This window comes from Musca domestica, unplaced genomic scaffold (assembly GCF_030504385.1).
Source record: "Musca domestica strain aabys unplaced genomic scaffold, Musca_domestica.polishedcontigs.V.1.1 17, whole genome shotgun sequence".
NCBI lineage: Eukaryota > Metazoa > Arthropoda > Insecta > Diptera > Muscidae > Musca > Musca domestica.
The window spans coordinates 12,734,478-12,751,830 of record NW_026712230.1 but is presented as its reverse complement, the minus strand read 5'-3'; the positions used below and the strand labels follow the sequence as shown (position 1 = coordinate 12,751,830).

At 33.6% G+C, this 17,353-nt stretch overlaps 2 protein-coding genes across 2 annotated transcripts; one reads left to right on the top strand and one right to left on the bottom strand.

The window, feature by feature from the left end:
- Nucleotides 1-257: 257 nt before the first annotated feature.
- Nucleotides 258-5,580, bottom strand: LOC131801725 (ornithine decarboxylase 1-like). Its single transcript, XM_059120666.1, has 7 exons — nucleotides 5,331-5,580; nucleotides 5,022-5,271; nucleotides 4,811-4,934; nucleotides 1,431-1,604; nucleotides 1,125-1,370; nucleotides 505-567; nucleotides 258-434 (listed from the first exon to the last, which is right to left on the bottom strand). The coding sequence occupies exons 1-7, from the start codon at nucleotides 5,503-5,505 to the stop codon at nucleotides 261-263; spliced, it is 1,206 nt and encodes a 401-aa protein (XP_058976649.1). The 5' UTR covers nucleotides 5,506-5,580; the 3' UTR covers nucleotides 258-260.
- Nucleotides 5,581-12,620: 7,040 nt separating this feature from the next.
- Nucleotides 12,621-15,081, top strand: LOC131801724 (ornithine decarboxylase 1-like). The gene is made up of 7 exons (XM_059120665.1): nucleotides 12,621-12,850; nucleotides 12,923-13,172; nucleotides 13,476-13,599; nucleotides 13,659-13,832; nucleotides 13,910-14,158; nucleotides 14,623-14,694; nucleotides 14,753-15,081. The coding sequence occupies exons 1-7, from the start codon at nucleotides 12,676-12,678 to the stop codon at nucleotides 14,897-14,899; spliced, it is 1,191 nt and encodes a 396-aa protein (XP_058976648.1). The 5' UTR covers nucleotides 12,621-12,675; the 3' UTR covers nucleotides 14,900-15,081.
- The last annotated feature ends 2,272 nt before the right edge of the window (nucleotides 15,082-17,353 follow it).

The window sequence follows — 17,353 nt, the reverse complement described above, 5'->3', positions numbered from 1 at the left end:
AAAACATTACGACTGTACATTTCAAAAGTCAAAATGGAAATTTTCAAATTTCACATTTTTACGCGATTTTTTTTTTTTTTTTTTTTATTTTATGTTTTTCTGCCAAGGGGCAATATCCATTTTTTCTGCATCGTTAAAATCAGACCAGCGGTTCTTGAGTTAAAAGCGTAGTAACTAACACAACATTCTTTTATATACATAGATTTAAAATAATATAAAAAAACTTGAGTTTTTTATATAAAAAGTCCCCAAATATGTATTCATCTTATTTTATTTTCCCTGCCACCATCAGTTGTAGCTTTATCTAAGTATAAGATATTAGATAGACCCCAGCCATTAAAACGTGTAGCTAGTGGTATGCTGTAGGCACCCATATTAGGAAAAATCAAGAAATCTCCACACTCCATGTTAGGAAGCTCCAGGTTTTCACCGACCTATAATTTAGGGTGAAATGGTTATTTATAATAGGTTATATTGTAGTATATAATATTTATAGACACTTACCTTATCGTAGGCATCACAGGTGGGACCCCATATTGTCGTTTTGAATTTGGGCAATAAATCATCCTGAAATATATATTACATATGTATGTTGGTTGATAAAGAATCAACCTTAAGTTCACGCAAAAGCCTGAGACTTCACTTCTACAATTATGGAGCCAAATTTTTTTGGAAAAAATCGACAGAATATGTATTTTGTTATGATTGAATGTTATGCTAAAGATATTTTCATCAATCTAAAATGCACATAAATAATTTCATCTCGATCGAAACGAATGCAAGAATTTGGACCCACATTAATGAAACAAATTGCAACAGTCGATTTTTGTAACATTTACTAGAGTGGAAACACAATCCCCTTCTTACCATGGTAGAAGAATATAGGTAGATGCATCAACGCTTGGGAACATTGACATGTCAAAATTTGTCAAAAATAAATCGATTTTTATATGTTTCCTTATACGACGCAAATCGGAGGCTGTAATGATATGTATTTTTCAAATTTTTTACAAATTTCAATAATTTTTCATTCACGATTTTCAATATCAAAATCGGTTTGACAGTTCATTGTCCCAGCAGCTGTGTCGATGCGACCACCTGTATTCTTCTACCATGCTACTTACCAACAAATGTCGCACCAGTACATCATAATGTTCCACGACAACATTTGCAAATGACACAAAAACTCCATCGTTTATGTAGTAATGTTTCGTTACACTTCCATCTGGCAATTTTGTCTCACGCTTGGAATGGATTTTACAAATCAACATATAAGCGGATTCGACAAAATACCTGCCGGGCTCAGCAATTACGTTTATGTTTTTCTCAGGAAAGTTACGCTTAATGGAGCATTTAATGATCTCAGACATCTGTAGAGTTAGATTTAAAAATTTCGCTAAAAGTAGAAAAAAACTTGGATAATTACAAACCTCTTTGAACTTGTTATAATCACTGCCCGGAAATCCACCACCAATATCCAAGAGAGTCATGTTGAAGCCATGTTTCGTTCCAAAATCGAAAAGTTGTTTTGCTTCAGTTATGGCTCGATCGTAGGCTGGCAGCTCATTGCAACCGGTACCCACATGGAAGCTAATACCAATTACCTAAAAAAGATGGTAGCTATTGAAGTGTGTCGTAGGTTATAAAAAATTATGTCATTTTAAAATTTGCTGAATGAATCTGAACTACCCTACTTAGATCAGCTGTCAATAGGTTAAGTAGATCAGCTGCAGTTTAACGATTTGTCATTGTCATTTTAAAGTATAGATGAAGTAAGCGAAATTTAGGATTAAGTACCGTTATGGTTTGTATATCAGGACTATGATTTCGTCGCAAACGTAAAATGATGAATTGAAAGTTTAAATCAAAGTTGACAGCACTGGTGCTATCGATAGGACTTATTGTCTACTTTATTTTGGTCACTAACCAATAAACGTCGTTAATTACCGAATTTATTAGAATTTTATTGTTAAAGATTTTTGTCAATAACTCTTACTCTCTAACATGAATCGCTCCACGGGAAAGGATAGAGTTCCGTACGCCGAACTTTGAATACCCTTCACCATTTAGAATGAATTTGGAAATTTTCAAAAAATTAAATCCGTTAAAAATTCTGTTAAAATCTTAAAAATACAGAATATAGCCATTATATTTCGATCTATTCGACGTGACCTAAATGGGCTTTGTTTGTCATAAGCCATTACCATATTCAAATTCGAAACTTGAAATAAACGGTGAATAATGTAGCTAAAATCATCAAATTTCCCGTACATAGGGAGGTACCGTTATATCGGAGCTATACGAAGACCTGGACCTTCATAGACAATTTTCTGTCACAGGCTCTTGTATCCATTACGAACTTCAAATGCCAAATTTGAAATTACTCCGGTGAATAATGACGCAAAAATCATCAAAATACCGAATATTGGGGGCTACACGAAGACGTGGACCTGCACAGACAATTTTCTGTCATAGGCTGTAGTATCCATTTCGAACTTCAAATAACACATTTGAAACAATTCCGGTGAATAATGGCGCCAAAATCATCAAAAGACCGAATATAGGAAGACACCGTTATATCGAAGCTATACAAAGACCTGGACCTTCATGGACAATATTCTGTCACAGGCTGTAGTATCCATTACGAACTTCAAATACCACATTTGAAACAATTCCGGTGAGTATTGTACCTAAAATCGCCAAAATAACGAATATAGGGAGTTATCGTTATATGGGGGCTATACGAAGTTGGTGGACCTGCACAGAAAATGTTCTATCATAGCCTGTAGTATCCATTACGAACGGACAAAAGGATAGACGGACAGACTGACGGACGGACATCGCTAAATCGACATAGAATTTAATGCTGATCAAGAATATATTTACTTTATGGGGTCTAAATGTATATTTCGAGGTGTTACAAACGAAATGACAAACTTAATATACCCTTCATACTATAGGGTGAGGATAACGATTGTAATACGCTCTTTCTCACAACTATTTACGGCGAAAATTCGATTGTTTCTTAATTCTCGCGAGCGATAAAGTTGCAGAGTGCACAAGCATTTACAATCTCTCGCGAGCATAAGCAATGAAAAACCAGTAAAGAAAGTCTTAAAGTCAGGCTGGGCCGACTTTATGATACCCTACACCATTTTGCTAATTTAGTAGAGCTCCGCATAACAATTAAAAGTTTTTAAGAGAGAATTCAATCATACATGCTATGATTATAATTATAATTTAAAGTTCAAAAGACTAAATATGCCGAAGCATTTGAATCTTTTAAATTCGGACTTGTATTGCCCATTAATTTGAATTAGATAAAGATATATATGGGAGCTATATCCAAATCAGAACCGATCTCGATAAAATTTGGCAAAGATATTTGTGAGCTGTATTTGATATATTTTCCTGAATATCGTTGTTTCGGAGTGCATATTACGGCTGTGGGTAATAAATATAACAAATCCGATGAACAATATATATGGGAGCTATAGCTATATCTGAACCGATCTTCACAAAATTTGACATACTAGCTTCTAGACTCAATTCGGTCGTAAGTGCCAAATTCCATTCCATTTGGGCAAATATTAGACGTTTGGTGCACAATAAAAGGCAAATCGAACGAAGATATATATGGGAGCTATATCTAATATTTTGACCGATTATCTCCAATTTCAATAGGGTTCGTCCTTGGGCCAAACAATTGAGTTGTGCGATTTGCATTTTATTGTGCACCAAACGTGTAATATAAGTCCGAATAATATGGAATTTTGCACGCACGATCAGATTATCGGTTCAGATATAGCTATAGCTGCCATATATATTGTTCATTCGATTTGTTATTTTTGTCCTCCGCAGCCGTAATATGCACTCTATAACAACAATATTTGGGGAAATATATCAAATACAGCTCAGAAATGCATTTGCTAAATTTTATCGAGATCGGTTCAGATTTGGATATAGCTCCCATATATAACTTCGTCCGATTTACTTTTTATTGTGCACCAAACGTCTAATATTTGCCAAAATGGGATGAAATTTGGCACTTACGGCCGAATTGAGCCTAGAAGCTAGTATGTCAAATTTGGATCGGTTCAGATATAGCTATAGCTCCCATATATACTGTTCATCCGATTTGTCATATTTGTTACCCACAGCCGTAATATCCACTCCGTAACAACGATATTCAGGGAAATATGTCAAATACAGCTCAGAAATATCTTTGCCAAATTTTATCGAGATCGGTTCTGATTTGGATATAGCTCCCATATATATTTTTATCCGATTTCAAATTAATTGTGCACCAAATGGGCAATACAAGTCCGAAATTAAAAGATACAAATGCTTCGGCATATTTAGTCCTTTAAATTATAATTATAATCACAGCGTGTATGATTGAATTCTCCCATAAAAACTTTTAATTGATATGCGGAGCTCTACTAAATTAGCAAAGTGGTATAGGGTACCATAAAGTCGGCCCCGCCCGACTTTAAGACTTTCTTTACTGGTTTTTATTTGCATTTTTTTATGCAGATGCTAATAGAGTTTATTCTTTTCTGTCAAAATGTCATTCTGGATTGGAGAGAATTGTCAAAATCCGTCCAGTCATTCTTAAATTATGAGCGGTGTAAGTAGCATCCCCTTCTTTGATATATGATATTGAATGTGTTTTGTAGAGGAACTGCAATATCAGGAAATATTTTCCGATTATCTTAAAAAACAATAGGCTTCTTTTCTGGCCATACACATAACTTCTTACAATTTTCGTTCGTTTTCACCTGATTTATTTAGTTATAAAATCACTTACATTCAATTTCAATTCCTTGGCCAATAACATTATGGCAGGAGCCTCGGTTTTAGCATTGCAGCCGAATTTTTCACCAAACGACAATTTCACATCGGTAGCGTCACAACGTATTCGTATTACCAGCCTATCGAAAAAAAGTGCAAAATAAATTATTCTCAAAAAAAAAAAAAAAAAAAAAACACAATTTGTCTGTAATCAAAACATCACCCACTTTGATTCGGGAAAATGACGATGCATCTTTAAAATTTCAAATTCAGAATCAACTGTACTGGTTATAACTCCATTATCCTTTGCGTAGGCTAAATGCGTCAAAGGTTTACAAGGCATGGCAAATATGATGCGTTCGGGTTCAACATTTGCATCCAGTACCAGTTTTATTTCACCCATCGAAGCGCAATCAAAATTGGCGCCCAATTTAGCCAGGGTTTTAATAACCATGATATCATCATTACATTTGACAGCTGGAAAATACAGCTGATGCTATTCACTTCAGGAAATTTCGAAAATACAATTCTCTTACCATAATGAGGTTTAATTCCAGGCATTAGTTGATCCCATATTTCATATTTCCTGCGAAAATCATTTATGTCACAGACATACAACGCATCATCGTTGTCTTGCAGGGCCTGGTCTTCAATCACTTGCCTTATATTTATTTCTTTTTTATAAAATTTTATTTCGTGGCCTTTCGTCATTTTGTGTCGAGAAAAGAAGATTTTGAAATGTATGTTTGAATCGATCAACGTTTTCGAGCGAACAAAGACGGATTTTTTTGTTGGGTAGTGAAAGTGAAAAAATCTTAAATATAAAAAAGTAGAAAGTGAGCAAAATAAGGGTATTATTGTTTATTATTTTATCACTAAATGTTTATCAGTATTTGATTTGTGATGATCATAAAGAATACATCAACAACTAATTAAAAAGACGATTATTGTTTGTGTGTTTATGCGATCAATCTGCTATCTAATTTTTATTTTATGGAAGTTTTTATCTACTATGAAGTGGATGGTATACCCTACAATGGAATGGTGGGTATATTTGTAGCTTTATTCACCTTGTAATGCATTGAAATATTTTAAATGATCAAATGCCATTTATGAGAACAATAGATTTGTATTAGCCGAATGGCCACCAAAGCCATATCATTAAAAAAAAAAATTAAAACGCTAAGTGGTTCTGTTGTTGTTCAGATCAATATCATCCAATTCCGATCATGAAAATTATTAATCCCCTCTAGACAGCGTAAAGCATTCATTTAGGAAAATCGTTCAAATCAATCATTTTGGATAAAGTAAGGTCCAATGGAACCGACGGATCATTTTTTCTTGACAATTTGTAGATCATTAATCTGATGGTCCTGGAAAAATTGTTCGATTGATTGGTAGATTGATAAAATCTTGCTGAGATATATTTTAAGACAGAAATTTTTTTGGAATGAACCTTTACTACCAGCCATATAGTCATATTTTTGACACATCTATAGTCCTCATACAAACTGTACCCTCCGATATTCGGTATTTTGTTGAATCCAAGTTTAGGTATAGTCCTCATGCAAACTGTACCCTCCGATATTCGGTACTTTGTTGAATTGTGTCACATTTTCCACTTGGATTGTATTAAATTTGGTGTTTATAGTTCATAGTGGATACTACCTCTGCTGACAGAAAATCGCATATATAAGTCCGCGTCTTCATATAAGCCCCTATAACGGTACCTCCCACTATGCGGTATTTTGATTAATTTAGTTAAATTTTTCAAAAAGTTATAAGCACCCTTGTATCGCTTTCAAATAATTGGGTCTAGAGGTACACGTTCTTATATAGTCCCGTATAACTGTAACATCTTACATTCGGAATTTTTACAATGTAAAAAAATATATCACAAAATATTCACATTTTTATTAGCATTTTTTTATGTGATCTTATACTTTCTGTAAAAAACAATTCTGAAAAAAAAACTGGACTGATGAGAATTGTCAACATCTGTCTAGCCGTTCTTGAGTTATAAGTGGTCTAACTAACGTCCCCTTCATTGATATATGCAATTGCATATATTTAGCTATATTCGATATCTTGGCTATCGGCATTATTGTAACGGTCATCGTGACCCGTTTAGTGGAAATTTTCGTATTTTTACATAAAATGTATAGTTTACCAGTAAAGTAAAGAAAGTCGTAAAATCGGGCGGGCCGACTTTTGATACCCTACACCACTTTGCTAATTTAGTAGAGCTCCGTATAACAATTAAAAGTTTTTATGGGAGAATTCAATCTGAATCGATCTCGATAAAATTTAGCAAATGTATTTCTGAGCTGTATTTGCTATATTTCCCCAAATATTGTTGTTACAGAGTGCATAATACAGCTGCGGAGGACAAAAATAACAAATCGGATGAACAATATATAAGGGAGCAATAGCTATATCTAAACCGATTTCGATTAAATTTGTATGTGCAAAATTCCATACTATTCGGACTGATATTACACGTTTGGTGCACAATAAAAGGCAAATCGGACGAAGATATATATGGGAGCTATATCTAAATTATTATCCGATTATCTCCAATTTCAATAGGGTTCGTCCTGGGGCCAAACAAATGATTTGTGCAAAATTTCATCTGGATAGGGCAATAAATGCGAACTGTACTTTGTTTACAAAAATACATGGACAGACGGACAGACGGACGGACGGACATGCATAAAACGACTCAGAATGTGATTCTATGCAGATCATCAAAAGGAACTATGGGTCTATCTCGTTTCCTTTTGCCTGTTACAAACAAATGCACAAAGACATAATACCCAGACCACCTTGTGGTGTAGGGTATAAAAATATATCACAAAACATTCACATTTTTATTAGCATTTTTTATGCGATCTTATACTTTCTGTAAAAAGCAATTCTGAAAAAAAACTGGACTGATGAGAATTGTCAACATCTGTCTAGCCGTTCTTGAGCTATAAGTGGTCTAACTAACGTCCCCTTCATTGATATATGCAATTGCATATATTTAGCTATATTCGATATCTTGGCTATCGGCATTATTGTAACGGTCATCGTGACCCGTTTAGTGGAAATTTTCGTATTTTTATATAAAATTTATAGTTTATTAGCTGGCCCGGTCCGCGTTGCCGGCCCGTAGTTATATTTGAAAAAAATATTTGTTATAAATAATGACTCGCACCGGTTGAGTTAAAGTGTTTTAAAAACCTGATCCTATCTTTCAGCCATAGGTTGTAATTTGAGAATTAGAAACCTAAATAAAAAAACACACCTATTAAAAACTATACATCCACCATTTATAATTTGTGGGCTAGAGGCTGTTTTTTGATTAAAGTAAAATGCAGTGACAATTAAACGATATCAGTCTGTCTCTCCGCCAATCTGTTAAAATATCTATACATCGGCGGAACTGGGAGATACTGTTTTAAGGGACTATACTAAAATATATACCTACACTTTACACTTTAATACACATTTTTAGCCAAATCCTTGAAATATGTGAAATTAGGTTCCTTTATGTAGGCGCTACTGCAAAACATTGACCTTCATTACGAAGAGGTTTTCTATCCTCTTAGAAGCCAAGATGCCAAATATGGGCCGATCAATTGAAAAATATGGCAAGACCCCGGAAAGCTTAAATCAGGGGGATACCTTTGCTATAATTTTTGAAAAGACATTTTCTTCTTTCTAAATTCTCAAGTTACAACATTTTGTCGAAATAAGTTCGAAAAAAAATTACTTGAAATCGGAATATACCCTTATACATATGTGGACAATATCAAAACGTACATCATTGGATTGTATCAAATCTAAGAATCCATCGTAAATTTTGCGAAGTATAGAGCAAAATATTTAAGGCCTTTTGTGTATGGTTAAGGCTATATATAATGGACCCTAAAAAAGTTTAGCATGGTAACCCCAAACCCATTTGGAATTTTGATCTACTAACCGAATACTATTCACTAAGAATTTTCCATCCCCAGATTGGCTGTTGCACAATGTCGTTACTCGCTATTGCATAAAACGATACCTATGATTTAAGTATGTTAAAGATTTCGGAAGAATTTTCGGAGGATATGAATCCTTTTCTTACAAAATGTTAAATTCGTTCCATCATTTTGTATACTCCATATATTGTAACCATAAAAAATTTCGAAAAATTAAAAATACATTTTTATTAGCACATTTGTATCCATTTTTTGGATTTATCGTTTTCAAGAGATCATTCCTAAACGGTGTGAATTGTTAAAATCAGGCCACCGTTTTGAGTTATAAGCGCAGTAACGAACAAAACTTTCTTTTATGTGGTGAAAATAATTCTTTATTTTGTTCACAAAAAACGATTGGATTCAATGTGATAAGCCAAATTGAAAAAAATCATACATTGTATAAAATTGACAGAAAAGAAAAACGAATTGAAAAAAGAAAAAAACTTCAACTTGTTCCTTGGTTTTTTTTACGGCAAGTGTTTAAATGTCCTTACCAAGTTTGTCAATGAAAAATGAGATAGACTCTATTTTTTGATTTTTTTAGCGATTTTGAAAAAGTTATTAACTTTGGTGTTACCGCATTCATATATTTCGACATCGTCTATTCAGTTTCGCCACCACATAATTCGGTACTACACTTCAATGTAACCCACCTGCAATTTCATTTCTCAATAAATCGAGTCAATTAAGTAAAGTTTATCAAATCGAAAAACCCGTTCGTACACCATAAAATATTGATTTTTATTTTGTTCATAGCTTATCCTCTTACCTAATATATACATTAAACCAATCAAACTTTAAATACCCCTAACAACACTATGTTGTTAGATATAATAATTAAACGAAAAAGTGATAAAATTGAAAAAAAAAAAAACGTATAAGCAAAAACGCGGGCCGAACTTTTAATACCCTTCACCATGAAGATGGGATTGAATATTGGGTCCACTTACATTTTTGCAGGTAAAATCGGTTGGAAAAATCCGTAATTTCGATGGTACCGGGTTCCTGCCAAAGAAGTTGACACAGTGTCAAATACCAAATTTAAAAAGATTTACTGAAAAAAATGTGACTAAATTACCAAAATACGAAATATTCGGAGGTACCGCTTTATGAGGAACCAAAGAATTAACAAGTAAAAAACCAGTAAGTTCCATTTGGAACGAATTGGAAAATTTTCAAAAATATAAAATCCATTAAAAATTCTTTTAAAATCTTTAAAATATCTAATATGGGAAGGTGCTGATATACGATATTGTGGACCTATAAAGACAAATCTATGTCTGGGTGTAAAGTGCTCATAAGGAACTCCTTGTGTGGATTTTCAGAAAATTCCATTGAAAAAAGTGGCTAAAATCATCAAAATACCGAATATAGGGGAGTACCGTTTTATGGGGGATATACGATGTTGTGGACCTATAAAGATAATTCTCTGCCGAGGTATAAAGTACCCACAAGGAACTCCTTGTGTAGATTTTCAGACCATTTCGATGAAAAATGTGGGTAAAACAATCAAAATACCGAATATCGGGAGGTACCGTTATATGGGGGATATACGATATCGTGGACCTAAATTCTCTCTGAGGGGGTAAAGTACTCACAAGGAACTAGTTGTGTGGATTTTAAGACAATTCCACTGAAAAATGTGGCTAATATCATCAAAATACCGAATATCGGGGGGTACAGTTATATGGGGGATATACGATATCGTGGACCTATATAGACAATTATTTTTGAGGGGGTAAAATGCCCACAAGGGACTCCTTTTGCGGAATTTCAGACAATTCCATTGAAAAATGTGTCTAAAATCAACAAAATACCGAATACTGTGGGGGTACCGTTATATGGGGGCTATACGATATTGTGGACCTATATAGATAATTCTCTGCCGATGTATAAAGTACCCACAAAGAACTCCTTGTGTGGATTTTAAGATGATTCCATTGAAAAATGTGGCTAACATTACCAAAATACCGAATATCGGCCGTACCGTTATATGGGGGCTATACGATATCGTGGACCGATATAGCCCATCTTCGAACTTAACCTGCCTGCAGACAAAAGAGAGATCTGTGCAAAATTTTAGCTTCCTATCTTAATTCGTTTAGACTGTAACGTGATTAAAACAGACGGACAGACGGACGGACGGACGTAAATCGTCTTAGAATTTTACGCTGATCAAGAATATATATACTTTGTTGTGTCTAAAATGATTATTTCGATGAGTTACAAACGGAATGACGAACTTAATATACCCTCCATACTATGTATGGTGGAGGGTATAAAAATAATAGAAGAAAACATGTTAACAGCTAAGTTCCGCCGGGCCAAACTTTCAGTACCCTATAGGGACTATACGAAGACATGGACCTGCATGAAAATACAGGCTATCGGTAGGTACCGTCATATAGGGGCTATACGAAGACGTGGACCTGCATACGAAATTTTTTGCCATAAGTTGTAGTATCCATTAAGATCTTTCAATACGAAATTTGAAACGATTCCGGTGAATAATGTTGCTGAAATCGTTAAAATATCGAATATCGGTAGGTAGCGTTATATAGGGCTATACGAAGACGTGGAGTTGCATACAAAAATTTTTGTCATAGGCTGTAGTACCCATTGCGAACTTCAAACACGAAATTTGATTCCGGTAAATAATGTCGCTAAAATCATGAAAATACCGAATATGGAGAGGTACCGTAACATGGGGGCTATACGAAAACGTGGACCCATTTACGACAGACAGACAGACGGACATCGCTAGATCGTCTTAGAATTTTACGCTGTTCCAGAATATATATACTTTTTATAGTCTATTATGAATATTTTGAGGAGTTACAAACGGAATGACAAAGTTAATATACCCTCCTTAGAATGGTGGAGGGTATAAAAATGGAAGGGGTTATAGCAAAATATGAACCTATACATGCAATAATCTGTCGAGGTAGAACCCATTATGAACCTATATATACAATGTGCTGCCACAGGAGGTAGAATCTGTTACAAACTCTAAGTACGAATATTAAACAATTCCGTTTGAAAATGTGGCATAAATCTTGGGGTGGTACAGTTATATGTAGGCTATAAGAAAAAGTGGACTTGTTTAGACAATGTTCTCTCACTGGAGGTAGAACCCGTTAAATACTTGAAGTACCGAATTTTTAACAATTGTGTTAGAAAATGTGATGTAAGTCGTAAAAATATCGAATATCGAGTAGAAACGTTATATGAAGGCTACAGAAAAACATAGACATATAGAGACAATGTTCTGTCACAGGAGGTGGAATCTGCTACAAAGCGTAAGCTTTAAACAACTCTGTTAGAAATTTTGATATAAACAGTCAAAACACCGAACTTAATATGGGTGCGATAAATGAAAACATGGACCGATATGGGCCATTTACGAACTTAAAAAATTGTTTGGCCTTCTCTCTCAATTCGCTTCAAAGATAGCGTGATAACAAGAGACAGTCCGATATCTCTAAAACAACTTAGAATTCTACACTGATAAAGAATATTTGTCCTTTGTTGGGTCTAACATGAGTATTTCAAAGAGATTCAAACGGAATTACCTTTGTCGTTGTCATAAACCTCCATAGTATGGTGGAGGGTATAATAAGACTTTTAAAGACCGATCAGTTTTATGTGAATCGTGAGTACCGGTGACACAGTCAATAGTAAGTCAACAGTGTTTTTTTTTTCAATGCATACGGAAAAATTCTCATTTTGTACTGATAACCTCTGACCACATCTTAAGTGAACAAACTCAATACGTGAAATGTGATGGACTAAATTCTCAAAATAGTCTCACCCTATACGTCTAGCACAGCAGTCAACCCAGATTTAAATCGAATAAAATTTCTAATCTGAAAACATGTTCAAAGAAAATGAAATTAATTTCTATGAAAATAAAATCGATTTGAAACAAGTGATTGCCGGACAAAATTTACAATCCGCCGATGAGGCTTTATTTGTATGTGATTTGACCCGTTTAAAGGAGAAATATGACATGTGGACGAAATATATGCCAAGAGTGAAGCCCTATTATGGTAAGTAGCAAGTGCCGAATTCCAAGTCAAATTCAGTGAATGACTCTTTGTTTTGCGTTTCCTACCATATAGCTGTAAAATGCAATGATGATGGTCATATTGTCAAAACCTTAGCTGAGCTGGGCACTAATTTTGATTGCGCTTCGAAGGGTGAAATAAAACAAGTTCTGGATTTGGGTGTCCATCCGGATCGTATAATTTTCGCCCAGCCCTGTAAACCAATTTCACATCTGGAATATGCCAAGGAAATGGGTGTTATGACCAGCACTGTGGATACTGAATTTGAAATCCATAAGCTGCATAAACATTTTCCAGAATCAAAGTAAGTATAACCCTGGGTATTGGATTTTCACTTACAATTTTTTTTTTTTGGAAAAAATCTGAAAATTATTCTTATGTCCTCAAAATTTCTTATTCCGAGGGCCGGGTTTTTTATAAAAAAGTCTATGATCCGATTATTGTTTTTCCATAATATCCCTGAAATAGAAAAGAAAATTCTTCAGGTCCCTAAAATTTGGTTTTTTCTATAGAAAGTTTTTCAGCTGCTGGGATTCTTCCCATAGAACAAATTGTAAAACGAAGAATTATTTTCACTAAAAAAACATTTCTTGTATTTTCCTTATAGCTTGGTCATACGTTTCCGTTGTGAGGCCAAGGAGGCCCAATGTCCCTTGGGAGATAAATTTGGATGTGATGCTGAAAATGAGGCCACATCTCTAATGCTTTTGGCAAAGAGTCTGAACTTGAAGGTATTGCAATTTATATTTAATTTCTAAGGTGAACTTCATATTGTTTTGCCAAATTCCAGGTTATTGGCACAAGTTTTCATGTTGGTTCCGGTTGCAACGATCTACCAGCCTATGATCGAGCCATTACCATAGCTAAAAATCTCTTCAAATTCGGTGCATTACTTGGCTATGAAATGAATTTGCTTGATATTGGTGGTGGTTTTCCGGGCAGCGATAATCAGAAATTTGAAAAGGTTAGTTGCCATGTTCGGAATGAGACTTGTGTTTTTATGTTATTGTTTTTTTTTTTTTTTTGTTTTGTATTTTGTAGATTGCCGAGATTGTTAACAAATCTCTGATGCGTCATTTTCCCGATGATAAGGTTAATATTATCGCTGAGCCGGGTAGATTTTTTGTCGCCTCCGCTTATACTTTGATTTGTAAAATTCATGCTAAGCGTGAAGCCCGCTTGCCCAATGGAAAGCTGCTGACTAAAATGTATTATCTGAATGATGGCGTTTATGGGTCATTCAATTGCATTTTGTATGATCATCAACATGCTGAGGTGCAACATTTTGTGGTGAGTAATCGAAATGTATAGAAGGTATTAGGGAAAAAGTGAAATCGAGCGAAGCAAACCCATATATCAACATGGATTACTCATCCACTGGGGTCAGTACAGCCGTGTCTGTTTTTGTGTATCAAGAAAAATTTAGTCTTTCCCTTGCTGCATCACATCTTCACTTAAAGAGCTTTTCGCTGCAAACGAAGTGCTCTTCAGGTCACTTTCACACTCTTGAGAATCCTTCAGAGTTCTTAAGAATGTCAAAGTGACTTGCTGCCTACGTATGTGTGCGCCTAAGTGGCACTTCAAAGCTGACTTTTTGGTTTTCAGTGTGAATTGTTTCAAAATAAAAGAGAAGAAGGTCAGGTTAGATGTTAAAAAGATTTAAAAAACGAAGAAAATTATTTAAAAATTTATACTTAAAAATATTTTTTTATTTGTTGTTTTAATTGTTGAAAATGTCAAATTTATATTTTTAGGACGAAGAAAACGCCGAAGTACCGAAATTTAATTCCCTGATATGGGGTCCAACATGCGATGCCTTGGATAAGGTAATTATTTGTGCAGATAATTTGTCTTTAATACACTGACCCATGCATCTCATTTAAGATCGCCGAAGATTTACAATTGCCCGATTTGAAATGCGGTGATTTCTTGGCCTTTCCCAATATGGGTGCTTACACAATACCCATTGCCAGCCCGTTCAATGGTTTTATGCTACCCAAAATCTTATATTTCCATAAAGCAAAAATCTGACTAATATTGGAAATAATAATAAATTATGTACAGAATTTGGAAGTTGATAAAGAACAAAAGGTGTTAAAATATTTATTTCATGATCAATAAGGACATTTATGAAACATTACAAAAAATCTGACGTTTACAAAACTAAGTGAATTTAGGCTGTCCGCTTTCATCCATCTGGGGTAAACTTAAGAACCTGCATGGTAGAATTAGGAATGCATCCAAATTTCAAATAAGAATATCCAATTTTAAATAAATATAATGCCATGATTTTGACATTTTTTTTAAATTTAAATAAATTGTATGAAAGCAAAAAATGTCGGAAATAACATCATATTTTAGAATAAATTTAGATTTGTTCGAATTGGTCACCTTTGATCACCTTTATGGTCTTCAAACGGCCAGTGAAACCATCACACGCTGCCCGAATGTTGCTTTGCGGTATTTTGGCCCATTTCCGGCGAAGCGCTTGCTTGAGGTGATCGACATAATATTCGGGATTTATTCTGATGCCGCGGTTGATTAATACGAGCGGAGAGCGACCATTGCCTGTTATGGCGGCCCACACCATCACCATTAACAATCTACGCCTTAACTAATTTCTTTAAACAATCCACGCCTTAAATAATATCTCTCCTTTAAAAAAAATCTTTAAAAAAATCCACGCCTTTAAAAAAATCTTTAAAAAAATCCACGCCTTTAAAAAAAATCTTTAAAAAAATCCACGCCTTTAAAAAAAATCTTTAAAAAAATCCACGCCTTTAAAAAAAAATCTTTAAAAAAATCCATGCCTTTAAAAAAATCCACGCCTTTAAAAAAATCTTCAAAAAATCCACGCCTTTAAAAAAAATCTTTAAAAAAATCCACGCCTTTAAAAAAATCCACGCCTTTAAAAAAATTCACGCCTTTAAAAAACTCCTCGCCTTTAAAAAAAATCCACGCCTTTAAAAAATCTTTAAAAAAATCCACGCCTTTATAAAAATCTTTAAAAAAAATCCACGCCTTTAAAAAAATCTTTAAAAAAATCCACGCCTTTAAAAAAATCCACGCCTATAAAAAATCTTTAAAAAAATCCACGCCTATAAAAAATCATTAAAAAAACCCACGCCTTTAAAAAAATCTTTAAAAAATCCACGCCTTTAAAAAATCTTTAAAAAAATCCACGCCTTTAAAAAAAATCTTTATAAATATTTACGCCTTTAAAAAATCTTTAAAAAAATCCACGCCTTTAAAAAAAATCTTTATAAATATTTACGCCTTTAAAAAATCTTTAAAAAAAATCCACGCCTTTAAAAAAATCTTTATAAATATTTACGCCTTTAAAAAATCTTTAAAAAAATCCACGCCTTTAAAAAAAATCTTTATAAATATTTACGCCTTTAAAAAATCTTTAAAAAAATCCACGCCTTTAAAAAAAATCTTTATAAATATTTACGCCTTTAAAAAATCTTTAAAAAAATCCACGCCTTTAAAAAAAAATCTTTATAAATATTTACGCCTTTAAAAAATCATTAAGAAATCCACGCCTTTAAAAAAAATTTAAAAAAAATCCACGCCTTTAAAAAAATCCACGCCTTTAAAAAATTTTTAAGAAATCCACGCCTTTAAAAAATCCACGCCTTTAAAAAATCCAAGCCTTTAAAAAATCCACGCCTTTAAAAAAATCTTTAAAAAAATCCACGCCTTTAAAAAATCTTTAAGAAATCCACGCCTTTAAAAAATCTTTAAGAAATCCACGCCTTTAAAAAATCATTAAGAAATCCACGCCTTTAAAAAAAATTTTAAATAAATCCACGCCTTCAAAAAAATCCACGCCTTTAAAAAATCTTTAAGAAATCCACGCCTTTAAAAAAAAATTTAAAAAAATCCACGCCTTTAAAAAAATCCACGCCTTTAAAAAATCTTTAAGAAATCCACGCCTTTAAAAAATCTTTAAGAAATCCACGCCTTTAAAAAATCTTTAAGAAATCCACGCCTTTAAAAAATCTTTAAGAAATCCACGCCTTTAAAAAAAATTTAAAAAAATCCACGCCTTTAAAAAAAATTTAAAAAAATCCACGCCTTTAAAAAAATCTTTACAAAAATCCACGCCTTTAAAAAATCTTTAAGAAATCCACGCCTTTAAAAAAATCTTTAAGAAATCCTCGCCCTTAAAAAAATCTTTAAAAAATCCACGCCTTTAAAAAAATCTTTACAAAAATCCACGCCTTTAAAAAATCTTTAAGAAATCCACGCCTTTAAAAAAATCTTTAAGAAATCCACGCCTTTAAAAAAATCTTTAATAAATCCACGCCTTTGAAAAAATCTTTAAGAAATCTACGCCTTTAAAAAAATCTTTAAGAAATGAGTTCTGGTGGCCAACCGAAGGTGCACATTTTCACCTGACCTCTTTGCCAAGTAAACACGATCATTTTGTTTGTTTACAAACTACTGGACAATGAATGTTTTCTCACCTGGGAAAACCAC

Bases quoted from the DNA above. Each gene is read 5' to 3' on its own strand.
- LOC131801725 (XM_059120666.1), bottom strand. From the start codon at position 5,505: ATGACGAAAGGCCACGAAATAAAATTTTATAAAAAAGAAATAAATATA. The intron at 1,371-1,430 runs GTTTGTAATTAT...CTAACTCTACAG, and splicing joins ATTATAACAAGTTCAAAGAG to ATGTCTGAGATCATTAAATG. The intron at 435-504 runs GTAAGTGTCTAT...CCTAAATTATAG, and splicing joins CCTGTGATGCCTACGATAAG to GTCGGTGAAAACCTGGAGCT.
- LOC131801724 (XM_059120665.1), top strand. From the start codon at position 12,676: ATGTTCAAAGAAAATGAAATTAATTTCTATGAAAATAAAATCGATTTG. The intron at 12,851-12,922 runs GTAAGTAGCAAG...CCTACCATATAG, and splicing joins AAGAGTGAAGCCCTATTATG to CTGTAAAATGCAATGATGAT. The intron at 13,833-13,909 runs GTTAGTTGCCAT...TGTATTTTGTAG, and splicing joins ATAATCAGAAATTTGAAAAG to ATTGCCGAGATTGTTAACAA.